Source organism: Prinia subflava, chromosome 5, assembly GCF_021018805.1.
Source record: "Prinia subflava isolate CZ2003 ecotype Zambia chromosome 5, Cam_Psub_1.2, whole genome shotgun sequence".
Classification (NCBI taxonomy): Eukaryota; Metazoa; Chordata; class Aves; order Passeriformes; family Cisticolidae; genus Prinia; species Prinia subflava.
In genome coordinates this window covers 5,755,451-5,780,192 of record NC_086251.1, presented here as the reverse complement: position 1 = coordinate 5,780,192, position 24,742 = coordinate 5,755,451, and the positions used below count along the sequence as shown (strand labels likewise).

Genomic DNA, 24,742 nt, shown 5'->3' with positions numbered 1-24,742 from the left:
AGATAACACAGACACAAGCTGAAGCTGCCCAGCAGCTTCACCTTATGGACCCAAGACTCTTAGCACAAGATGAGCCAGAGGCTGATGATGCTGAAGAAGGCTCTACAGCAGCAGCACGCGACAGTGAAACGTAACTCCTTTCAAGAAGCTTCTGCCAAAGCTGTTCAGAGCATGCTCAAGAAGCTCAGTAGGCCTAGAGAAGGAGGCAATGACTGCCAGGTGATCCCTGGAGAACGACTCTGCCACCAAAGACTGAAGTGACATGGCAAAAGGTGACAGACCAACAAATAGTTGAGATGTGAGATGCACGCATGTTCAAGTGCAGCCATGCCAAAGAGGAGACCGTGGAGATTGTACCAGACCTAAAGGCTCCTCAGGCAAAAAAATCCATGATGACATCAAGACTTGAAGGCTGATGACACAAAGCTCACAAGAACACAGACTGGTTGGAACTGCCCTGCCCAGCAAAGGCTCAGGTGGTGCTGGGGAAAAACCCCCTTCCTTTACTTCCAAGGTGCCCATCCCATTACAGCCGTCTCCTCTAAGCTAACACCAAACTGCCTCCTGTGAGTCCAAAGGGTTTTCCCTTCTCCCAACCACCAGGGCCAACACTTAGCTCTCTGAAGACAAGGCGACAAAATCCATCCTCGACAGAAGAGAACGCATCAGCACTGTGGACGTTGGTATGTTTGCTGTAATCCACTCAGGCAGCTGCAAAAGACAGAACAAGAAAATTCAGACTGTGATGACGCAAGCCAGAAGAGAGCCCTTCCACGATGCCCCTCTCCTTTGTAACTTGCCATGGCTCATCACTTACCTGCCATTTCCAAACTTCAGCTCTGCACTTCCTTGTGGTATCTAAGACAACAAAACAGAAAACATGACTACTGCCTTCAATAAGAACAATGCCCAGGCTCCTTCACACCACTGCCCCAGGCTCACCTCAAATCTTGATCTGACTCCAGAGGTGGCCCAGACCATACCTGCCAAATGAAAAGGGGCACATTTAGCACACTGCCACATACTGCTACCCCACCTTAACGCCAACTCACCCACTTGCGTCTACTCCTTGGCATGCCTGAGGCAGCAGCAGCATCTACAAAGAATGCAAAAAAACCATGCTGAGATACTGTGAAACCCCAACCCCCCCACTCTGATGAAGTATGCCACATCTATACCTCCAGCTTGCACTCTCCTGACTTCAGGCATCCAGGGCCAGGACATCTTGCAAGTGGACCACCTAAAAGGCACAAACAGTGGATGCTTAGAACTCCATCAGAAATTGACATCCAAGCAGTAACAACTGGTTCTGTCCACCAGCAACTACTCACCTCACTCCATGGACCTTGAGGGTTGATTCCTGACATTACTTCCTAAAACTAAAGAACAATGTTGCAATATAGTCACCATTTACAGTTGCCCTGCAAAGACCGTGACTGACCTTTCTGTGGCAACACCCTCACCTGGTATGGGGCACTCCACCACAGATTTAATCCATCTGCATCTGAAAGAAAGTTCGGACAAAAGTCAGAGTGTTGCATGGTAACTTCACAGCTCCAGACATCTTGTGTCAATCTAGAAATATCATCTAGAGTCCAGCTACGCCCTACATTGCAAATTTCAAGTCCCCAGGCTGCAGCTCTCCCACAGATCACATACATAAGACCATTGATGTGGGATGACTCAAGCCATGGGCTTGACTGGCTAAATTGCCAGTACAGGCTTAGTCCTCTTACACCTGCACACCAGACCACGCAGCAGGGCAGAGCAGCTCTGGGCCAAACACACGCAGACACCCATTACAAAGAGATGACAAATGAGGGGATGCAATAAGGAGAGAAAACTCTCAGCAAGAAGAACGACTGCAAGAACGGAGAATGCGGAAAAGGATGACCTAGGCGAGACCAAAGGTGAGCTGATGAGGCTCAAAGAACCGCGGCGGAAGAAGACGCTGACAGAATAAGTCATTCCAAGAACTGCACAGCAGAACTGCAAAGATGGATGCCTGAGAAGAGTAATGTTGGAATCCTCTACCCATCTTCACCTTCTTACAAGGCCTAATACACTACAATGGATCGTTGTGGCACACAGCTGTTGACACAGCTCAGAACAAGACCACAGAAAACACACAACTCGATGCTTCTAAAGAGACGTGATTCTGATGTGCATCTAAGCCTGCCAGTCAAAGGTTTGATGGTATCAGTGCCAGGTTAAGAACACAGGTAAGAGATGCTAAGGATGATGCCTAGCCTTTTTGATAATCCCCTCCAAGGGGGTAAGGCAAGAGACATGCAACACGAGATGCCCCAAAGAAACAATGCACAACAGACAAGTGACACAACATGCACCTGGACTGCTCTGCCCTGTGCACCTTGGCATTGTGATTGAAAGTGAGACTATCCCTTTCTGTGGCCTAAGGGGCCCTTTCTCAGCCATCCCCATCTCCAAAGCTAACTGAAAAATCCCTCCTGACAAGCCCTGACCTGGTACACTGCTTTCATCCCTTCTATGGGTCATGGCCCTTGACTTATCTCAGACATGGGGGGAGGTAAATCCACATCGGGTGCAGAAGAAGGCCACCTCGCCACCTGGGAAGTTCCTGCCCTCAGTGACCTCTTCTCTCTTAGTCTGCTGAAATAAAGAAAAGCAAACATCAATGCATGAGCTTAGCAGCACATCAGTCAAAACCCAACAATTCCACTACTCACCATCTCCTAGGAACACCCAGATCCTTGGGCTGCAGCCTCCAGCCACACCTGGAGGCTGATGCCATCATGGCAGGGGATACCTGGGTTAAGAGGAGACAAGGAATTGCTGAAACTAGAGTGGAACCTTGCTGTTCCTCCCCACCTCCCGGACTCACCACAACTCCTTGGCCATTGCCAAAGGCTATCTAGACAGCACCTACAAATGGAAAAGGTAAAGGCATCAGAGTCCTGTAATACCTCTGAGAGGTTCACAAGGGCAGCAAACTGGCTCCGTTGGCTGGTCAGTGAGTGGGTTCAGTGCTGGCAGGCATAATAGAAATGGACTGCCTGAAAAACAAACAACAGGGCATGCTTAGAACTAAAACAGAATTTGGCACCCAAGCAGTAACAACTTGTTCTGTCCACTGGTTGCCACCCACCTCACTCACTTGGCCTTGAGTGCTGATATCTGGCTTTACTTCCTAAAAACAAAGACAAAGAGCAACCCTGTAACACAGCCACCATTTACACCTCCCCTGAAAAGCTGAATGATGACAGACCTTCACAAGAAAGAAGGGGGAAAACAAAACAAAAAAGCATGTACTGACCTAAGGTCTGAAAGCATCACATTGCTGAGTTAGTTTCCATCAGAAGCTGCTTAACTGTGACCTCCTTCTGCTAAGGTCTCTGTCATATCAGACTAGCAGTTTGAATGCTGCAGACAACCTATAAAACACAAAAACCAAAGGAGGCTTGCAATTGAACCACTAACACAAAAACTTCTGCGGCATCTAGTTCTGTGCTGGAATCAATACTCATCTCAGTCAACAGTACTCACCTGGCTCACAGTCCCCCCAATGCTGATATCTGGCTGCTCCGATTGCTCTGCATCTGTAAAATGAAGTGATGAAACAAATGCTGAACCAAAAGTCATGCCATTATTCAGACATCAGGTACCTGATCACTGTGCTCCTCTGGTCTCCTCTGTTCAGAACAGGTTTACATCCCACCCCTCTGCAAAAAAAAGTTATTTTTCAAAGTCACCCAGACTCACAGGGAAAGATTAACCTCTCCAAAGGTCTCATTTCTCAAAGCAAAGCACCTAGGATTGGAGAACAGTGTACATTAAAATAAATTACTACAAAACTGGGAGGCACCACTGCATCACTCCCACTGTCTCCACCAAACCCTGCACAGCCACAGCTGCTCTGTCCAACATGTGGCTAAGCAAAGCAAAAGGTTCCCTGTAAAGCCATCCTTCTACTCCACCTGCTCCCTAGTCTATTCCAGAAGGCAGAGCAGTTCCAGGCTAGACACAAACAACACATCATACTACAAACAGTGTGACACAAGGACAATTAAAAGGAGCTCTCAGCAAGAAGAACGACCGCAAGGACCGAGACAACGCCAAAAGAGATGATGGTATGGCAGCAGTGGGGAGAGGAGCTCTGAGGAGCAGAAGAAAAGACTGCAAAAGAGTGACCTGTTCTAAGACCTGTTGGTCATGATGATAAAACAGCTGTGAGATAATGCTAGGTTCAGAATGCTTCCCATGGCCTTCCAGTCCGACAAGGCCCAGAACATTACAGCTCATGGCTGGAAAGGATGGATGGTAATACAGCCAGGAACAAGGCCTCAAGAGACACGGGACTCGATGCTTCCAAAACGCAATTCAAAAAGACAACCAAGCCCACTGGTAAAAGAACAAATGATACTAGCACTGTGCTGAGAAGAACAAATGTTCAAGAAGAACCTAGAGATGACAGCCAGCATTTGCAATAAACCCCTTGAGGATAAAAGACAGAGAGCTCTGATCCAAGGGATGCCAAAGACACAGAGGACACTCTAGACAACACAGCACAGACTGGAACTGCTCTGCACTGCACACCTTAGGGTTGCAATCAAAAGTAGAACCACCCTCTTCAGCTGTCCCAAGAGGCCCCTTAGTGGACATCCCTTTCCTCTACGCTAGTATTTACATCTTCCCCAGGAATTTCCAACCCCCTCCCCTGCTAGTATCCCATCATAAACCATGCACCATAGGCCCCAACTTAACTTTTGGATGACTGGCAACATGAATCTGTATTGGATGCAAAATGAGTCCATCTCCACCACTCTGAAAGGCCCCATGATCGTCAGGTGAACCTCATAGTCAGCTACGACAAAGAAATCAAAAATCAACCCATGAGTTAAGTAGCACACAGGCCAAATCCCAATAAGTCAGCTACTCATCATCCCCTAAGTGTGCCCACAGTCTCAGTTCTCTGGCTTCAACTCAAGGTAAAGGCTGTGGCATTAGAATGGACAGCCAGTTTAAGGAGACACAAAATTATGAAGTGTTTCTGTGAGTGTATTTGTATGCCTTAAGGCACATAAATGCATCCACTGTGATCGTGGAAAAGCCTCAGGGGGGCACTCCCCAAAGGGCACTGTTTCCCATCGTGCTATTCCCATCGACCTTCAAATTACTAACCCAGTACCCTGCACACATTCCCTCTCACAGTCACAATACTCAACTTACTTATCAGAAGCTCCAATTTCAGATGTTGTCTCTGATACAGAGCAGGTTCCTTTTGTAACACCAAGAACCTGCAGGAAAAGCTCAAAGTTTCATACTTGACACAAACAAGAGTTTTAGTGAGTGACAATAGTCCCAAAGAAAACAAAACCAACAACAACAAAAAAATGAAATCAGAGAAACACCTTACCACCATTAAATATGCAACCCAAAGTCAGGAACATAACAATCGCAAAATAAAAAAAAAAACCAAATAAAACACAAAACAAAACAAAAAAAAAAAAAAACAACCAAAAAACAAAAAACAAACAAACCAAAAAACAAGCTGAAACAACCTGAAAAAGCCTCTTCATTGAAATAAGAGGAGAGCTCTCACACCACTCGACCTCAGAAAGAAAATAAGCCCATTCTTCAAGGGCTGTGGTTAATATACCCCCGACCGGGCCCGCCTCTTGTTCCCACAATGCCTGGGAAAAGGGAGGAGGCAATTACCCCAAGGGATAAAACCACTGAGAGGAGCTGCAGCTGTTTGGCTCCTCTGACTTGAATTCACGGTGAGTGAAAGGCTCTGTAGATGCCTTTTTTTTTTTCACTGCAACTGTATTAACCATAAGGGTAGGTAGCAGGTAAGAAAAAGAGTTTCTTGTTTTGTGTGGGAAATATGGTTATTTAATTCATGTTTTATAAATAATTATAGATTGGGAACTGTGATATATATTATATAAAGATATGTATGTATCTGCTCAACCCGCACGTTTCACGAACTTCTGGAAAGCACCTCCCTTATCTTCCGGGTTCCAAAAATGGAAAGTGAGAACGACTTGCTCCTGCCTACGTGCAGCTCAGCTCATCGGGACTCGCAACGGTCAAACGCTACACCGGTCATCACACACCTCTACGGCAGTTACTCAAAGCAAGGACTAACTCTGGACATTAGCATTTGAATGTGCCCAGGGACCCTTTCGGGATTTAATGTAAATAAAGTTAATGGTCGATGATTAGAGAAACAATGGGAGGAAAGTTGCCGAGGGGGAAACTAAGTGTATTTAAGTTAGGTCTTTAAGTGGGCAAGTTTGTGAACCCAGCTAGAGGCACTAGCTGCCAGGTCCTGTGTCCCTGAAGTCACCCTTGACTCTGCTTTTCCCGGGAGAACTTCAGTCAAGTAAGTTTGCTGTTCGTAGGGTTCGTATTGTTTTGTTTTTATTGTTTGAAATTGTTATAATTTGGTTCTAAATTTTGTGATTTAGATGTTAATAAACCAAACTATTGAATTTGGCAATAAATTTGTCCTGGCGTTTATAACATTTTGGCAGCACAGATAGGTAAGTTAGATCATTTGCTATTAAGTTGAATAATTGTTTATTAGTAGTTATTAAGTAGTAGTGACTAGGCATGGTAGAGAAAAATAGTAAGAGTATAAATGGTTTAACTTGGGGCTTCTAATTAGGGCTATATAGATTACAAATAAAAAAATAATAAGAAGTATACTCTTACGCAGCATTAGAGCTGTGTATGTGCTGGGTTCACTCCCTTGTGAGAGATTTGGTGCCAGGGCATGGGTAAAAGCATTCTAAAATACATTCTGAAGCTTTAAACCCTTAAAATGCAGAAAAAGGGAAAGCTTCCTTCTGTTGAATCCCTTAAAATGAGGGAACTGGGCATGTTTGCTTCTTCTTAAACTGATATCTCGGCATTAAATGGGCTCTCTCCTCTGAATCCCCTAAAAGGTTGGAGAAGAAGGGATTGTAGTTACTTCTAATCTCTCAAATGATAGAAAAAGGAGAGTTTTTCCCTCAATTCAAAAGATTTTAAGGGGGGATAACAGAGCTTTCCCCTCAGTTCATACCCTAGAATGATGAAAATGGGAGAGTTACTCTGAATTCAAACCCATAGCATAGCATTGTCAAGGTTTCCCCCTTCCATTTAAACTGGAAAATGGGGATGCCCTATCAAATGAGACCCCCTAAGAACATGGAAAAGGCAGGGTTTCCTTCAATTGATACCTTTAAAATCACAGCGGAAGGGGATTCCTGCTCATTTTAAACGGACAGTTATGGAGAAGGAAGGTTTTTTCCCTCAATTTAAACTCCTTTTCTCCTAATAACCCCCCCTTTTTTTTCTGGGGGCACTGGGGAAGGACTGACAAGATGAAAAAGGAAAGCCAAATCCTTTCCCCAGGAGCCTACGTGCTGCCCCACCTGCTCAGGTGCTGCCCCTTGGCACGAGGGCTTTTCCCTCGGCAGCACCTGGAAACAATGTGGGAAAGGCAAAATTAGAATGATGTTTTCTGTCAGAAATTGAGCATCTGTTAAAATAAACTTTGGACAAATTAAATAAGGTCACTTTCCTAGAATAACTCCAGGCCACGGAGGTCTCTCCAGTGCTGGAGAACTACAGCGAGCGCAGGGAGATGCAGTTAGGGATTGGCACTTCCTAAAGACCTGTCTGCACCAGGATGCTCCTTGCCCTTTATTTGAAAAGAAGGGGGTGGCAGGTGCCCAGGAATGCTGCTCAGAGACATGGAGCACCTGAGGGAAGCTGGGAGGAGAGAGATGGAGAGCCTGTTTTCCTTGTTTCTGTTCCTCAGTCACAGGAACTCTGAAAACAGGGATGGATCCAGGCTGTGAGCACTGCCCTGGCTTTGATGGATCATTTCTCCCTCTCCTTAGGGCCCTCAGCTCTGTGCTCTCCAGGGAACTGCTGCAGGAGCATAGCCGAGTTAGTCACAATCCAGGGATGCAGCCATTCCAGAGGGGAGCAGTTGAGAGTAATTGGCAGGGACTTCTATCACACATAAAAATCCCACACAATAAACACTGAGCTCAACTTCACTGAGCTGCAGCACAAAGCTGCTCACAGCAGGCAAAGGCAAGAGGCGCACACCTCAGCACTACTGAAACAGCCCTGGGTCTTGGAGGAACACAACTCTATTGAATCAGGGGACGATATTTGGGAACAATCCTGGCTGCCTGGACAGGATTCAGGCATCAGGGCTCAGTCTGCAGCAACAAGTCCTGCCCATCTAGCAAGTCCCTGCAGACAGTTCAGCCCCAGCAGCAGCAGCGTTTTCTGCCCCTCGCTCCAAGACTGATTGGGAACAAGCCCTGAGCAGACACTGCAGGACTGGTGATGCCTTGGGAGGGCTGACCTGGAACAGAGACTGCACAGAGCTAAGAGAATAAGGTAGATATTTATTGAAAGGCCTTTAGGAGGGTACACCTTGGGCAGTACTAGAGTCTGGCCAGGGCTGCACCCAAGATGGACTTAGAATGGTCACAAAATGGACTACAGGTCACGAGGTCTTAAGACTTTTATAAGTTTTGGTCCATTTGCACATTGGGGTTTAATTCTCCAATTACAGCTTCAGGTTGTGAAGCTTCATCCTTCTTGTTTCCTTTCTTCAGCCCACAGCCGTTTGTACTTTTGAGCCTGAAAACTTGTAACCATTGTCCTTGGTCTCTAGCAGGAGAAAGATTTGTTTTGTCTCCCTACTCTGTGAAGAGAGCTCACCAGCACTTAATGTGAGGCTCAGAACTGCACCCCTAGGCAGCACAGAATCTGAAAGCATGAAAGCTAAAAGTTAAGATATCACTGGGATTGTGGAGAATCAACACCAAGCAGCAGCCCTGGTGCTTGGCAGGGGCCTGGGATGTGCAGTCCAGACTCTTGGCTTCATTTGTCTGCTTCTGCTGCAGGTAACCTGGCAGGGGAACTCGTAAATCACAGACCATACCATGAGACACCTCCTGGAACAGGACTCAATTCGAGCTGCAGCAAATCCTATTGCTACATTTACAAACCCTTCAGCAAAACCCTTGGAAAAGCAAAAGTGATGTGTGAGGACCTGGAGCTCCAGGGGACTGAGAAAAAGGTGAGCAACAAGCAGCCAGCAAACAGCTTCCACTGCTTCTCACTCCAGCAGTGGCAGCTTCTCTGGAATTTCATGTCTAATGTGTTCTTCAAGCTCAACAGGTGAACACACAGGTACTCCAGGACTGATTTCCTTTGGACCTCAAGCAGCACAGACCCTCCGGAAGGAAATGGGATCCAAGGGCTGATGTCAAAAACTGTCGTTCCACTTGCACTCTTCCCACATTTTCTCCTTTCAGGGGGATGCAGGTCCCAGTCCCAGATGGCAAAACTGCCTTTGAACGTAATTCAAAACCTGCCTGAAAAGACCAAGACTCCAGGAGCCAGCAGCCATTTCTCCTGGCTTTTCTGCTTCCAGGTGTTTTAATTCTGCTTTGCTTCAGAGGTGCTTTTCTACCAAGGTGATTTCCATATTTTTTATCTTGAACAAAGTTTTAAAAATCTGAGCTTCATTAGTTCATATTTTGATTACTCTTGAAGTTTTCCAGAGCAGCACTTGCCATGACCCCGCTGGTTCAAGGAAACCCTCTGGTCTGCCCCAACCCTTTATATCCCACTTTCCCTGGTCAGTATTCCCAGGAACAGAACACACAACTCACCATGGACACGTTCAAAGTGCAGTTTCATGCCTGGAGGTGACAGACCAGACAAAGCAACACCAAAAACCAGGGGGACATGGGACTGGCAGTGCTGGGGCAGCAGTTGGACCTGGTGGTCCACAGGAACACCTGAACAGGTCCTGGCAGGGGCACAGCATGGCCACCAGGTCCTGCAGCACAGCTTCTTGTGCTTCAGAGCTTCTGGTTTTTGGTACAGATTCACTGGAATTTTACCTCATAAAAATCATTTGGCAGGACTTAACCCAGGAGTTCCAGGGCATCACCTGTATGTAATCCCAGTCAGTTTAACTGGGGTTTGGGGGGAAAAAAATGCTTTAACGGTGTGATCAAACATCTGTAGATGCCTGTCAGGATAGGGCAGCAGACCGGGTGTGTTAATAAAAATGACAGAAATTATTTATTGAATTCGAACAAGGACTAAAAGACCTTAATTAATCACTCCAATGCATAGGAGCTGTACGTGCTGCTGCAGGGCACCCTGTGTGAAGGAATATTGGAGCAATTATCAGAATTATCAGGACAAACTTTTACTGACCCAGAACAACATCCAGGGGAGAATCCCCATCTCTGTCCAGAGCAGTGACCTGGGAGGTGTCTGCCTCAGAGGGGCTCTACAGACTGTTGCCCACACGCGGCCCTTGACTGACACTAAGATGTCCAGAACAGGTAGTTTGTGTTATTTTCTCGACCATTTTCTGTTTTCATGTCTTCACCGGGCCGGGGCGAGGAAACACCTCCCCGAGAGCCTGACTGAGCAGCTGCTCCCGCCGCTTACCGCTCAGAGCCGAGCCCGGGCCGCGCCCCCGCAGGGGTCCTCTCGCCTCAGCGACCGCCACAGGGGCTGCCCCGCCACTGCCTGCGGCCTCCTCCTGCTCGCCCGCGTCCCCACCGGGAAGCGCCGCGGGAGATCGTGCGTGATCGAGGCGGGATTCAGGCAGCCAAGGGGTCGTCTTTCGGGGGTCCTTTCACGGCGCCGTTTTTCTCCCTGTCCAAACCGTATGCGCGAAATGTCGCCATATGGGAAAGGGCACGATAAGCCTAAGCCGCCGTCTTAGGTGTGGTCATGTGAGTTCCGTCCAAACTCTCGTTTTGTGTTTTGGCAGAAGCTATTTCTGGTCAACCGGCCATCTTTGATGTGGTATCGCGTAACTTCAACCCGGGGCCGCCATGTTGCGTTCTGGCAGAAGTCACTTCCTGTGAGGGCCGCCATCTTAGGTAGGGTATCACGTGAGTTCTGCCCGGAGCCGCCATCTTGTGTGCTGGCACCATCCGGGGCAGGGCGGTTCCGCCACCTCCGGCCCGGGCCGCCCTCTTGGGCGTTGCTGACTTTGATTTGCGGCCACCTGCGCCCCCTTGGAGCCGCGATTTTCGCTGTCCATCACAAATACGCGCATGCACTCAGTTCACAACCCCGCACAGCTTTACGCAGCCCCGTCCTGCCGTCCTGCGCCGCCCCGCCCGGTGCCCCCGGTCCGGGGTCTGTCCTGAGTTTGTTGCACAGTGTAACACACAAACAACCTCCCATCAACACTATGGTCACAGCTCGCCTCTTCTGGGCATACAAAAGCTTCATAGGCATCACAAAGGCCTTCAGAGTCTGTGAGTTATGGGCAGTTGTGAAAAAGGAAAAGAGCTTTTTGCTAATTCAGTATTCTTTATTACAAATATCTCTGTTATTAATCACATTTCCACTAACAGTCAGTTAATCTATGTTCCCTGGAGGATATTCCTGTCCTATTCCATGACTTTTTTTTTTTTTTTTTTTCTTTTTTTTTTTTCTGCCTCATATGTCACTGTTTGCAGATCCTGAATTCAGAAGGGAGAAATACATCTGTACTCCTGAGACCCTGCAGCAGGAACACGAGGGGGTCCTGAGCTCTTTTTCTTCCCTCTGCCCAAGTTGTCACTCCTGAGCTCTTCCCTCTGTTCTCACGGCACGACCGTGCTCAGGCACTGGAAGCAGTGACGAGATACTCATGAAATCCTGGAATGTTCCGGGTGGGAAGGGACCTTAAAACCCATCCCATTCCACCCCCTGCCATGCCAACACACCTTCCACTATCCCAGGTTGCTCCAAGCCCCGTCCAACCTAGCCTTGGACACTTCCAGTCACTCCAGGTTCCTGTAAATTACAACAGCCTGTCAGACAAATTAGTTTTTTCTTGTAATGTTGTAGGAGAGAAGGTAATTGATGGGGTTGAGCATCCCATTAACACTTCTGGGAGCCACTTTTGGGAGTGGCAAACTATTTATTTTCCAGCGATACCCAAAAAGTGAGGTTCTTTGTGACACCGAAGCAGAGCTCATCGCCAGTTGCGTGAAGTGAGCCCCTCAGGAAAAATAAGAAGATGAATTTAAGATAGAGAAATAACGTGGAGAATCACCGAGTCCCAGCGGTTAGCAGAGGGAAGGAGCGGGAACACACGAGAGCAGGAACAGGAGTATGCCTTTCAGATAAGATTAACTGCAAACGCATTAATTATAAAATTACTTTCTTACCCCCTGCCGGCAGCCGCTCTTGAGGAGAAAACTACATTTCCCATGATGCCCGGGGCGACGCAGGACGGCGCCAATCAGGCCGGGCGGGGCGGCACGCGGGGCGTGGTTAATGGGGAAGTGGGAGAGGTTTGAATTCTGAGGCGGCCACAAAACTCCGCTGTTTGACCGGCCGAAAAGTGCGCTGTTGGTCGGGATGGCTCGCCCGGCCGGGAACTGCGTGCGGTACGTCCGGGCTGGTGGGGCGCGGGTCCGAGAAGGGTTCGCGGAGCCTGCGGGGCTCTGGACTGAGGCGGGCTGAGGCGCTCTCAGGGGCTGTGAGGTGTGCGGGGCTGAGGTTTGTGGGGTCCGTGAGAATTGCGCACCTGCAGGGTCGGGGGTTGGGGCTGAGGGGCTGTGGAGTCTGTGAGGGGCTGTGGGCCGTGACGGGCCCTGGGGTATCAGTGGAGTCCATTGCGGGCTGTGAGGTGCGCGGAACTGATGGCTGCGATGCCTGTGAGGAGCGCTCGGAAAGCCGTGAGGTGTGTAGGGCTTGAGGGGCAGTGAGTTGTGAGGTGCGCGGGGCTGAGGGGCGCTCGGAGATCCGAGAGGGGCTGCAGTGTGTGAGGTGTGTGGGGCTGGGGGTGTCTCGGGGGGTCTGTGAGGTGCTGCGTGGGGTCTGTGAGGGGCTGTGAGGTGCGAGGTGTGCAGGGCGGAGGGGCTGTGGGTGTGTGGGCTCCGTGAGGGGCTCTAGGGGATGAGGTACTCGGCGCTCGTGGCTCTGGCGCTCTGAGACGTATTTCTGTGGCCGGCAGGGCGCTGCTGGGGCTGCCCGGACAGCGCGGGGTGCCCGGTCCCTGTGTGGGGCGGTGCGTCCCGGGCAACCGGCGGGCAGTCTCCGCCGCCCCGGCAGGGGTCGAGGCTCCCCCTGGCCGGAGCGCACCCATGGGCAGCCCCTGTGGGGAGGGAGGGGGTTCTCGGGGCAGGGAAAGGAGTAATCAGTGGGGAGGGAGATGGCTTAATCTTAGTGGCTTTTACTGCTAACATTGCTCGCTTGCGTTTCTTCATTGTCAAGAATGGATCTTTTTTCATATATTTACAATCGGGGGATATTAAACCCCCAAAGTCCTCCAAAAGTTGGGTATCTAAGTGGTGTGTTTTAGCTGCACAGAAAATTGAGGGTGAATGGGCTGAGGAAAGCTGTGTCTGTCAGGTTTCAGGTCAGTACCCAGCCTTAGAGGTGTCCATTTCTTGTTAATGCAGGATTGAAGGAGAAGTGGTTATGTCCCAAGAAGCAGCCACCAGTGCAAGCTGAGCAAGGAGAATATGCAGCCCCTCAGGCAGGGGCTGGTTATGTCCAGCCTGCAAAACGAACTCAGTGTAGGATCTTAGAACTATCTCAGCCAGGATCTGGCACGGCAAGGAGGCTCAAAGTGGATGGGGAAAAGATAGACAGGTGTATGTAAGTTTATAACTTCTAAACTCTGAGACAGAGGTTGTGTCTTTCTCACTTTCCTGTGGTTTGTGTCTACTGCAAATACAGATTTAATCATAGAATTGTGAAATTGTTTGGGTTGGGAGGGACCTTACAGATCATTTGGTTTCACCTTCCACTAAGCCAGGTTGCTCCAAGCCCCATCCAGCCTGGCCTTGGACACTTGCAGGGTTGGGGCAGCCACAGCCTCTGTGGGCAACCTGTGCCATAGCCTCAGCCCCCTCCCAGGGAAGAATTTCTTCCCAATATCTCATCCAAAGGCAACCTCCTCCAGCTTAAGGCCATTCCCTCTTGTCCTGTCACTCCATGCCGTTGTGAATGGTTACTCTCCTTCTAAGGAGTCCCTGGCCATGCTGTTCAACTTGAGCAGGCTGATAGTGCTAGAATAAAGTTAAAAAAACTCTGTATTTTTAGAATGAAGAAAAGAAGATCCTTGCTAAGCAGACAAACTGGCAGAGGTGTCCTGCTGAAGTGTTTGGGGTGCAGAAAAGGAATCGAAGAGGGAAAAGATTGGCCAGGGAAGGGGAGAGAAGCCAGGTATCAGTTAAATCTGTAAGAAAGAAGCGTAAGAGTTGAATTATGTTGGAAAATAGAAGCTGAAGGAAGACCTTGTTGGGTGTGTTGTGCAAAGAAGGCACGTACAGCATTCTGCAATTCTTGTTTTGAACTGCTTGTGAGGAAAACAGAAGAGTGGAGATCAAAAGAATTCAACTGCTGTATCAATGGAATATTTATCCTGGCAATAGGATGACAGAAAGGAGCTTCCAATGGCTTAAACTAAACATCAAAAGAAACAGCTGTGCTACAGGTGTTTAGACGATTGTAGAGAAATGCTGCAAGACACTGTCTGAAGGGAATCAATCCTGTGAGACCAGGTTTGTCTCATGGGTGCTCAGATAACCCCCAGTGTTGCCCTGTTCTTTGTAGCTGAGAAAAGAAGAAGAGAAAGTCACGAGAGTGATGCCTGGAAATAGAACACAAACTTTTCCAGACCATGCTGGAATGATAATGTCAAAGCAGACCTTTACTTGGAAGCCTTCAGGTACACAACATGGCAGAAAACAGTGCTCAGAATTCAATCCTTCCAGCTGGGCAATTGAAATATCGGGCCAATATTGTCCAGTGAGAGGAGCAGCAGGTTGGGGAATCTCCTCCCGGGCTGCCGCCCTCCCACCCTGCCTTTATCACGCCCTTGCATAGGGGGTGCAATATGAAGTATCCTTGGAGCAGTAACAGGCAAGACAGAACAACATTTTAGGAATGTGTCAGTAAATGTCTGTTCACTGTGGGAAAGAACTGGAAGTTGCACTGAGGCATTTGACAGTCTACAGATGTACAAATACATGAAGAATACATAAAAGTGAAAACCTTTAGGCATCAAGGTGACGCAAATGTTTTTATCTTCTCAGTATGGACATTGTTGTAAGTGAAGCTTGGTCACAAAAACGAGAGTGAGGAGGGAATGCAACCAGGCTAAAATTTCGGGGAACTCCAGGAACATTTTTTTCCTAGAGAGAGCTGTTTGATTAAGTGAATGTAAAATTAAGTAAATCACACGTTTCATATAGCTGAGAGGAGTGAGGAAGAATGATTAATGTAAAATTTCTTTTACCAGTTTCTTTGTGCTGCTTAAAGCATTCATTCTCATCTCTGGATGCTTCCATGTTTATTCTCATGTCTGCCCTTAGAGTGGTCTCTGCTCCCCTCTTAATGAAATTTCTTTGATTTAATGAAAGAAAACATCCTGTTTCTGGCAGAAGAGTTGGGGATGTTTAACTGAAGGGCAGTGCAAGAGTAACTGTTGGTGAATGCTCTGACATATCAAAACCTGCACAGAGAAGAAGGGGTTTCTCTTCCTGCTGGTTTCAGGATGCCTCAGGAAGCAATTTGGGAGCTGATGGAAAAGAGGAGTGGGTTTGTGAAGTATTCCCACCACGTGACCTTTTTTGTGCTGAAGAGTTGGAATTGAAATTGGGAATTTCAATTGGAATTGGAATTGCCAGGGAATTGAAATGGGCAGACGAGAGCAATGTGCTGTCAGGCTAAATTCCACCTCTTCTCTTTACTGATGGACCTTGGAAGCTGTTAAGGGGATTTTGTGGTGTTGAAATGGCCTCTGATAGGAAAATAGAAAATAAAAAATCCAGCTCCAAGTCTGGAGGCTGTTGGTGGACAGGAGAATGAATATTGTCATAGAGTTGGGGCAGTCTTGTCTGTAAGATGAGAACAGTGTCCGTTGTGGAAATGAGGAGCAGTGCAATGCCCAGCCTGGCCAGGACAATGTTTGTGTGTGTCCCTCAATGTGTTTCAACCCTTCCCTCAGAACAGCAGCAGCTGGGGCTGCTGATGACACGCAGCAGTGCCTTGCCTTTTGGTGCCAGTGTTCAGCAGCTGGGCTGTGGCTGTGTCACAAGGGAATTCACCTTGGAGAAGGCTCAATCCAGTTCGATTTTCTGTCTAAGCAATCCTGGAAACGTGCAACAGACGAGGAGAAGGGCGGTGCAGGGTGCAGACTGAGATGAGTCCGGGGGTCGTTAACGTTGCCTTTCCCTCCGCAGCGCGCTCGCAGCGCCCTGAGCTCTGCCATGGAGGTGCCCCGTGCGCTGCCCAGCTTCACCCCCAATGTGGACGAGTCAGCTCAGCCCCAAATGATGTGAGTCTGGACTTTGAGAGTGGGGATTGCGTCTGCGATTCTCAAAGCTGCCTCCTCAAACTGGGCCTTGTTTTGCCAAGCCCTTAAGCCTCTCGAGCTGCAAGAATTTTAAAATCTGTCAGCCTGGAAGCAATTAGTGCTGTATCTTGATGACAGAAGCTGGAGCAGAGGTTGCATGAGGACATGGGAAGTGTTCAGTGCTGCTCATGATGTGGGAGCCTTGATCACATTTATATATGCTAATTAGTTAAGCTCTTAAACTGTGAGTGTTTACAGCAAACCACAAGCTACCTGTGTCTGGGTGCTGTTTGCTGTGAGGCAGCCCCAAATTGAGGCAGGCTTGTGGCTGTTTTTTTCTGTCTTGGGAACTCTGTGCTCAGCATATCTGGAGCTCCATTCTGAAAGAAGCTATCAGAGTTGCCATGCCAACAGTGTTGCTTAGGTGGTGGAGGAGTGAGTGTGCTGCTTGTGCAGCGCTCCCTGAAATGCTGATAAATCTCAGGAGATGGGGTGGTTTAGTTAGAGCAGAGGAGAACAGATGCTTTTGCAAGGTTGCTCTACCTCTGTGTGGCTAAAGATGGCCAGGGAACAGGCAGGCTCCCTGTGAGAGAGGAGTGGAAAAGACTGTTTGGGGTTACTGACAGTTCCCCCAGGTCTGGTTTGCGTGGAATCGAGGAATGCTGGGAGGTGGGGAGCAGCACGGATTGCATGTGGGCTGCAGAATGGCTCTGACCATGGCTGGGCCATTGTTTAGTTGAGGAATATGCACAAACTGCATTTCTGTTTGAACTGTAAGACTGTTTCCTTGTCCTGAAAGTCTGCGATGCCACATCAGTGAATGCCTTGGCATGCTGTTCTCTGGGATGAGGAATTGTTACCTCCTGCAGGCAGCAGCTTTTCCCCCCAAGGAGAGGGAAGGAGTGGGTAGAACTGAGCACCAGGCTAAGGTAGCTCTGAGTGACCTAGGCAGAGACTTGGGATGTAGGTTTAGATTATGGACTAGAAATCTAAAAAGTATTTATTCTTTCCTGTCTTTGGACCAATTTCCTTATAGTATGTTGGACACCTGCAAGGTACAGTACTTTTAAGAATGTGTATTCCTTATTTTAGTTGGAAATGCTATTTTGGAAGAGATAATGGATTATGGATATAATAGAGCCTCTTGGTTTTTCTTTACAGATGTAGGTCTGCTTCCCCCACCGGCTGCTGCTCCATTTTTCTCTATATTTGATGAATCCTCCACTTTGACAAACCAGAGTACAAGGTAGAATTATTCACGACCTACATTTCAGAGGGAAGGGAAACGGAAGCATCAAAGCCCTTGGTGTAGCAGCTGAAGTAACTGTTTGTTGCAGGGGTGTGTGGGAGTGTGTGTTTTGTTGTGTTTATGTTGGTTTTTTTATGTACTTACTCAGAGTCCATGATGAGGAAATACTCTCCTGTTCTGTATCTTCAACCTAGAACTATTTTAGCTGCTCTATAAACTTCTTTCATTCTGGAGTTTCTATTGCTTACTGCTAGTTCTGCAGTAGCAAGTGGTTGATTGGGATGATCACTAGAGTGAAACTCTTGAGAGGAGTGTGTTGGAGACGGGAAGCTGCTCCGATAAATGTGTGAGTGACCATGACTTGCTCTCAGTTGTTCAGCAGGTGGCAGCCGGAGAAGTGCCCGTCTCCCTCTGGCTGTCCGTGAGCCTGTGGATCCTCTGAGTGCCAAGGAGGACACAGCAGCAGCAGGAGCCTGTGTAAGGAAACAATTCATCCCCTGGCAGATTTCCTGCCCAGGGGACACCAGTGCAGCCTGTGCTGCTGTCAGGCTGAGCTTGGCTGGGCTGGCATCACGTGTGACAAACAAGGATTCTGACCTGCTGCCCTGCAGGGCAGGCATTGAGCGGGGTGATGATGAGATGATGCTGGAAATGTCATGTTGTGCCTGTGGCTGCCTCGTCCCAGGAATTGTTCCAGGCCAGGCTGGCTGGGGCTTGGAGCAACCTGGACTAGTGGAAGGCGTCCCTGCCCACGGCGAGGGGGTGGAAGTTGAGGGTCTTTAAGGTCCCTTCCAATCCAGATCGTTCTGGGATTCTGTGATCAGTAGAATTCATGAAGGCTGAATGTCCTAGTCATGTGGGAAGGTGGTGGAGTGGAGGAAAGGGAAGAGAAATGTTCAGCTTTTACCTAAAGATAAATTTGTCATAATCTCTCTTTCACTGCCTTTTCTTTATTATTTTCAGGATGAGCTGAATGGGATTGAACGTTTGTCTGAGGATGCGATTGTGACAGGCTCCTACAAGAACAAGACCCTTTGTGCCAACCCAGAGGACACGTGTGACTTCAACAGGGCTGCCCACCTGGCCTCAACGCCCTTTCACGGGGCGGCAGCTCAGAGAGTCTCAGCTCCTGCCTTCTCTCAGAGCGAGCTGAAGGAGGACAGCCCAGAGTGCAAGGGTGCCCCTCTGAGCCAGGAGACGCTGGTGTGTGAAGGAGCATACGCTGAAGCTCTCAGTGTAAAAAAACTGAGGTAATGAACGGTGAAGGACCTTCAGGCCCTTCTGCTGCACGTCTTTCATGTTGAGGTTTTAGTGTAGGTAAGGCAGGGGTTTTGAGAAAAGCCCAGAATATCCTGGAGAGAGCCATGTCTTAAGCTCAGGGTCCACTTTGCCTTGAGCAGATAGAAGAGGTAACAGAAAGCCCACTTGGCTTTTCAGCATTACTGCTGTGGGACTTAAGTACAAGGTTTTTTAACCAAATAACTTGCAGAGAAATTAATAAATGCATTCTGTCTTCATTATCAAGCATGAAAAGCAGAATCACCTGTTCTTTTGTACTTGTAGAGAGAAAGTGATTTATGGGAGTGAGCATCATGCCAACACAGCCTTACAGTTCACGGAGCCACTTTTAGGGTCAAACTATTTCTTTTTCAGGGATACCCAAAAAGTGAGATTTTCTGTGACACAAAAGCAGAACTCACCACCTCATTGCATGAGGTGAGCACCTCAGGAAATATGACAGGGTGAATTTTAGTCAGAGAAATAACGTGGAGAATCAGCAGGTGCCAGCAGTTAACAGAAGGAAAGCGCAGGAACACACGCGAGCAGGCACTGTAGTTACCTTTCAGGTAAGATTAACTGTGAGCGAAGTTTTTTCCTGCTGCCGCTGAGGCGGAAACTACATTTCCCGTGATGCCCCGGGGCGACGCAGGACGGCGCCAATCAGGTGGGGCGGGGCGCGGCCAATGGGGAGGTGGGAGAGGTTTGAATTCTGAGGCGGCGTCGCCGTTACGGCTTTTGGGCTGCCGGCGTCCTGTATCGGTCCGGCTGAGAGCTCTGTGCGGTACGTCCGGCTGAGAGGCGTTCGCGGGACTGGGGCTGCCTGTGATATAAGAGGCTAAGGCGGCCTGAGGAGCTGTTGGTGTCCGTGAGGGGGTGAGGGCTGAGGCCCTGTGAGGTGAGCGGTGCGCACGGGCTGAGGGTTGTGGGGTCCGTGAGGGGCGCGCGCGGCTGTGGAGTCTGTGAGGGGCTGTGGGCCGTGACGGGCCACCGAGGATCTGGGGGGCTGGGGACCCGTGAGGGGCTGAGAGCTGCTCGGCGCTGATGGTTATGGGGTCCGTGAGGGGCTGAGGAGGCCTGTGACATCCCTGTGGGGCTGAGGAGCAATGAGGTGTGTGTGTGGCTTGAGGGGCTGTGGGGGGCTGAGGCAGTCCTGTGGGGCTTGAGGGGCAGTGAGTTGTGAGGTGCGCGGGGCTGAATGGTGCGGGATTCGTGAGGGGCGCGCGGCGGAGGGCTGTGGGGCGCGCGGTGCTGAGGGGCGCTCGGAGATCCGAGAGGGGCTGCAGTGTGTGAGGTGTGTGGGGCTGGGGGTGTCTCGGGGGGTCTGTGAGGGGCTGTGAGGTGCGAGGTGTGCAGGGCGGAGGGGCTGTGGGTGTGTGGGCTCCGTGAGGGGCTCTAGGGGATGAGGTACTCGGCGCTCGTGGCTCTGGCGCTCTGAGACGTATTTCTGTGGCCGGCAGGGCGCTGCTGGGGCTGCCCGGACAGCGCGGGGTGCCCGGTCCCTGTGTGGGGCGGTGCGTCCCGGGCAACCGGCGGGCAGTCTCCGCCGCCCCGGCAGGGGTCGAGGCTCCCCCTGGCGGGAGCGCACCCGTGGGCAGCCCTTGTGGGGAGGGAGGGGGTTCTCGGGGCAGGGAAAGGAGTAATCAGTGGGAAGGGAAATGGCTTAATCTTAGTGGCTTTTGCTGTTGACACTGCTTGCTTGTGGTTCTTCATTGTCAAGTATGGCTCTTTTTTCATATATTTCCCATGGGGGGGAATTAAACCCCCAAATCCCTCTAAAAGTTGGGTACGTAAGCAGTGTGTTTTGGCTGCACAGAAAATTGAGGGTGAATGGGCTGAGGAAAGCTGTGTCTGTCAGGTTTCAGGTCAGTACCCAGCCTTAGAGGTGTCCATTTCTTGTTAATGCAGGATTAAAGGAGAAGTGTTCAGTTTGGAGGAGAGGTTGTCATGTCCCAGGAGGAAAGCCACGAGTGGGAGCTGAGCAAGGAGAATGTGCAGCCCCTCAGGCAGGGGCGGGTGATGTCCAGGCTGCAAGAGGCACTGGCTCAGCAGGACTGCTCCAGCCACACTGCTGTGCAGCTTAAAAAACAGTAAATGATGTTCTAACAGCTCTTTCCCCCTTATCTTCCACCCTTCTCATTTTATCTGTGTCTTCTTTAATGTTGCTAATCTCATAGACATTAAAAAAAGCATAAAAGTAGTTCAGTAACTGATGTCTGTACTATTACACACTCTAGGATTCAGAACTACTCACTGTGGGTCTTGTGTAGCACAGACTTCAACTTTTTAGGTTTGCAATTGAGCATTTAAACAGCAAACACTAGGGGAGATTTGGCTGTGCTTTTTAATAAATAATTAACTCTTGGTTTGTAATATACAAGATAAATTTACAGTGATACAAATGTATTTATTGGATGAATGATTTTATTTTGTAGGGAGTTTGAAGCAGAAATACGATTTTACTCTGGAGATGATCCTCTGGATGTGTGGGAGCGGTAAGTTTCCCTTTATTTCTGAAAAAAGAGTTGAATGGTCAGATAACCTTGTAAAAGGAAGGGAAACATGTTTTAATTTAAGAAGAAACTCTTTGAAAGCTAAGTTCTACAATTGTTTTTAAGTACTATATTGTGTTTCAATGATATGCCCATTTTTTTTCTTAATCTCTTTATATCTTACAGACGCTTGTTAAGAACTGACTTACTATGAACACGTTCTGTCTCTAGGTACATCAAGTGGACAGAGCAGGCCTTCCCGGGGGGTGGCAAGGATGGCAACCTCGCAGCAGTTCTGGAAAGGGCAGTGAGAGCCCTCCATGGGCAGCAGCGATACTACAAAGATCCTCGCTATCTGAATCTCTGGCTCAAGTTTGTGAGTGTTTCTGGAACCACTCTTGGGTGCTGCTTTTCCTTGGGACCCTGTAACGTCTGCACACAGCGAAGCTGATTCTGGTGACAAGAGTCAAACTGTGTTGTACGAGTGCAATTATTAGATGTATTTTCCTGCAAACATGTCACTCTTGAATTATACTCCTTATTTCCAGACTATTTTTTAGGGTTGTTCACTTTGGACAACTACAAACAATAAAAGTTTTTGTTATGGAAAGGCTGCCTTGAATAAATAGAGTTCAAATATTTATTTGAAGAGAAAGAGAAGTGATTTAAAGATACAACATCTAAAATACATCTGTCCTACCAGATATTTTAGCTTCTAGCTGTCTTCTGTCCCCATCCTTATAAACTCTAAAGCAAGCTAAGCGTATTCTGGTCCTGCCCTGTTTCTCCATTGCTGTAATATTTGTTGTCCATTTCTTTTCGAAGCAGCTTTTCCCCAGCTTTAGTTTGCTGAGTGAATTTACCAGCTCCAAAACTGGCAAGGAATGTGCTATACTTCATCTGAAGCTAAAATAACTGTTCGTTCTCAGGAATATTAAGATGGTGTAATTCAATCATTGAATTACCTCATGTTCAAATAAGAAATGATAAAATTCTGTGTACCAGCCTTAGAGCTGCTCCTGTCAGACTTGAATTGAAATCGTTGGGGTCTTGCTGGAGGTGTTGAAATGCAGATTTTGGCTGACCCCTCTGCAGTGCTGTGTGATTACAGACATGCTTGGGTCGTTTCAGGGTGATTGCTGCAACGAGCCCTTGGATTTGTACAGTTACCTGTGCAGCCAGGAGATCGGCACCACGCTGGCCCTGCTCTACATCACCTGGGCAGAGGCGCTCGAGGCCAGGGGCAGCTTCAGGAAAGCAGATCTGATATTCCAGGAAGGGCTCCAGCGCAAGGCTGAGCCTTTGGACAAGCTCCAGGCCCATCACAAGTAAGGGAAGAACTTGGGTGCGTCCCTGGGTTCCTGTGGTAAGGAAGGTTATGCTGACTTCTCCAGTGTTTTTTCCTAGGCAGTTTCAGGCCCGTGTTTCTCGGCAGACACTGCTGGCACTTGAGGATAGTCCTGATGGAGACAATATGGGATTGCTGGAAATTGCAGAGCCTCAGAGAAGTTCTCTGGCAGACCTCAAAGGCAGAGGGAAGAAGAAAGTGAGAGCCCCCATCAGTCGTGTGGGAGATGCAGTTAAAGGTACATTCAAGAGCTAAAACAACCTGTTCTTGCAGGAGTTTCAGCTCTTTAACATGAGATTTGCAATTGAGTGTGACAGATGAAGGTTAATTGACATAAATCTTCTTGCTTATAGCCATGAACCCAAACAGGAGCTGCCAGCCTCAGGCTTCTCTGCAGCTTCCAAATACTCCAAGTTTTGCTGTGTTTGATGAAAGTTCTGTGTTTGGACCTGAGATTGCCACACTTACAGCACAATCATGGCCAGCACCTCCAGTTCCCAAGGCCAAGGAGAATGAACTCAGCGCAGGACCGTGGAACTCTGGCAGGGTAAGGAGGCTCAAAATGGACAAGGGAAAGAGAGAAAGCTGTGTGGAAGTTGATGACATCTGATTGCTGAAACAGAGATTCTTTCTCCCTGTCCTGTGGTTTTTGTCTACTGCAAATACAGATTTAATCATAGAATTGTGAAATTGTTTGGGTTGGGAGGGACCTTACAGATCATTTGGTTTCACCTTCCACTAACCCAGATTGCTCCAAGCCCCATCCAGCCTGGCCTTGGACACTTGCAGGGTTGGGGCAGCCACAGCCTCTGTGGGCAACCTGTGCCATAGCCTCAGCCCCCTCCCAGGGAAGAATTTCTTCCCAATATCTCATCCAAAGGCAACCTCCTCCAGCTTAAGGCCATTCCCTCTTGTCCTGTCACTCCATGCCGTTGTGAATGGTTACTCTCCTTCTAAGGAGTCCCTGGCCATGCTGTTCAACTTGAGCAGGCTGATAGTGCTAGAATAAAGTTAAAAAAACTCTGTATTTTTAGAATGAAGAAAAGAAGATCCTTGCTAAGCAGACAAACTGGCAGAGGTGTCCTGCTGAAGTGTTTGGGGTGCAGAAAAGGAATCGAAGAGGGAAAAGATTGGCCAGGGAAGGGGAGAGAAGCCAGGTATCAGTTAAATCTGTAAGAAAGAAGCGTAAGAGTTGAATTATGTTGGAAAATAGAAGCTGAAGGAAGACCTTGTTGGGTGTGTTGTGCAAAGAAGGCACGTACAGCATTCTGCAATTCTTGTTTTGAACTGCTTGTGAGGAAAACAGAAGAGTGGAGATCAAAAGAATTCAACTGCTGTATCAATGGAATATTTATCCTGGCAATAGGATGACAGAAAGGAGCTTCCAATGGCTTAAACTAAACATCAAAAGAAACAGCTGTGCTACAGGTGTTTAGACGATTGTAGAGAAATGCTGCAAGACACTGTCTGAAGGGAATCAATCCTGTGAGACCAGGTTTGTCTCATGGGTGCTCAGATAACCCCCAGTGTTGCCCTGTTCTTTGTAGCTGAGAAAAGAAGAAGAGAAAGTCACGAGAGTGATGCCTGGAAATAGAACACAAACTTTTCCAGACCATGCTGGAATGATAATGTCAAAGCAGACCTTTACTTGGAAGCCTTCAGGTACACAACATGGCAGAAAACAGTGCTCAGAATTCAATCCTTCCAGCTGGGCAATTGGAATATCGGGCCAATATTGTCCAGTGAGAGGAGCAGCAGGTTGGGGAATCTCCTCCCGGGCTGCCGCCCTCCCACCCTGCCTTTATCACGCCCTTGCATAGGGGGTGCAATATGAAGTATCCTTGGAGCAGTAACAGGCAAGACAGAACAACATTTTAGGTATGTGTCAATAAGTGTCTGTTCACTGTGGGAAAGAACTGGAAGTTGCACTGAGGCATTTGACAGTCTACAGATGTACAAATACATGAAGAATACATAAAAGTGAAAACCTTTAGGCATCAAGGTGATTCAAATGTTTTTATCTTCTCAATATGGACATT

The 24,742-nt window shown here is 48.4% G+C and overlaps 2 protein-coding genes across 4 annotated transcripts in view; both read left to right on the top strand.

The window, feature by feature from the left end:
• The first annotated feature begins 8,394 nt into the window (after positions 1 to 8,394).
• LOC134550872 (mitotic checkpoint serine/threonine-protein kinase BUB1 beta-like) lies at positions 8,395 to 19,230 on the top strand. The gene is made up of 4 exons (XM_063397773.1): positions 8,395 to 10,361; positions 17,498 to 17,582; positions 17,957 to 18,062; positions 18,549 to 19,230. The coding sequence occupies exons 1-4, from the start codon at positions 10,139 to 10,141 to the stop codon at positions 18,837 to 18,839; spliced, it is 705 nt and encodes a 234-aa protein (XP_063253843.1). The 5' UTR covers positions 8,395 to 10,138; the 3' UTR covers positions 18,840 to 19,230.
• Positions 18,697 to 24,742, top strand: part of BUB1B (BUB1 mitotic checkpoint serine/threonine kinase B) — a 24,246-nt gene continuing 18,200 nt past the window's right edge. Inside the window, exons 1-8 of one of the 3 annotated variants that reach the window (XM_063397770.1) lie at positions 18,697 to 18,835; positions 19,239 to 19,432; positions 20,772 to 20,953; positions 21,299 to 21,358; positions 21,587 to 21,731; positions 22,487 to 22,683; positions 22,763 to 22,941; positions 23,057 to 23,250. In XM_063397770.1, coding sequence (XP_063253840.1) covers positions 20,811 to 20,953; positions 21,299 to 21,358; positions 21,587 to 21,731; positions 22,487 to 22,683; positions 22,763 to 22,941; positions 23,057 to 23,250 — 918 coding nt within the window. In that variant the 5' untranslated portion in view covers positions 18,697 to 18,835; positions 19,239 to 19,432; positions 20,772 to 20,810. Of the gene's footprint in view, positions 18,836 to 19,238; positions 19,433 to 19,489; positions 19,762 to 20,771; positions 20,954 to 21,298; positions 21,359 to 21,586; positions 21,732 to 22,486; positions 22,684 to 22,762; positions 22,942 to 23,056; positions 23,251 to 24,742 lie in introns of those variants that run through there. The other 2 variants (XM_063397771.1, XM_063397769.1) reach the window with 2 other exon arrangements.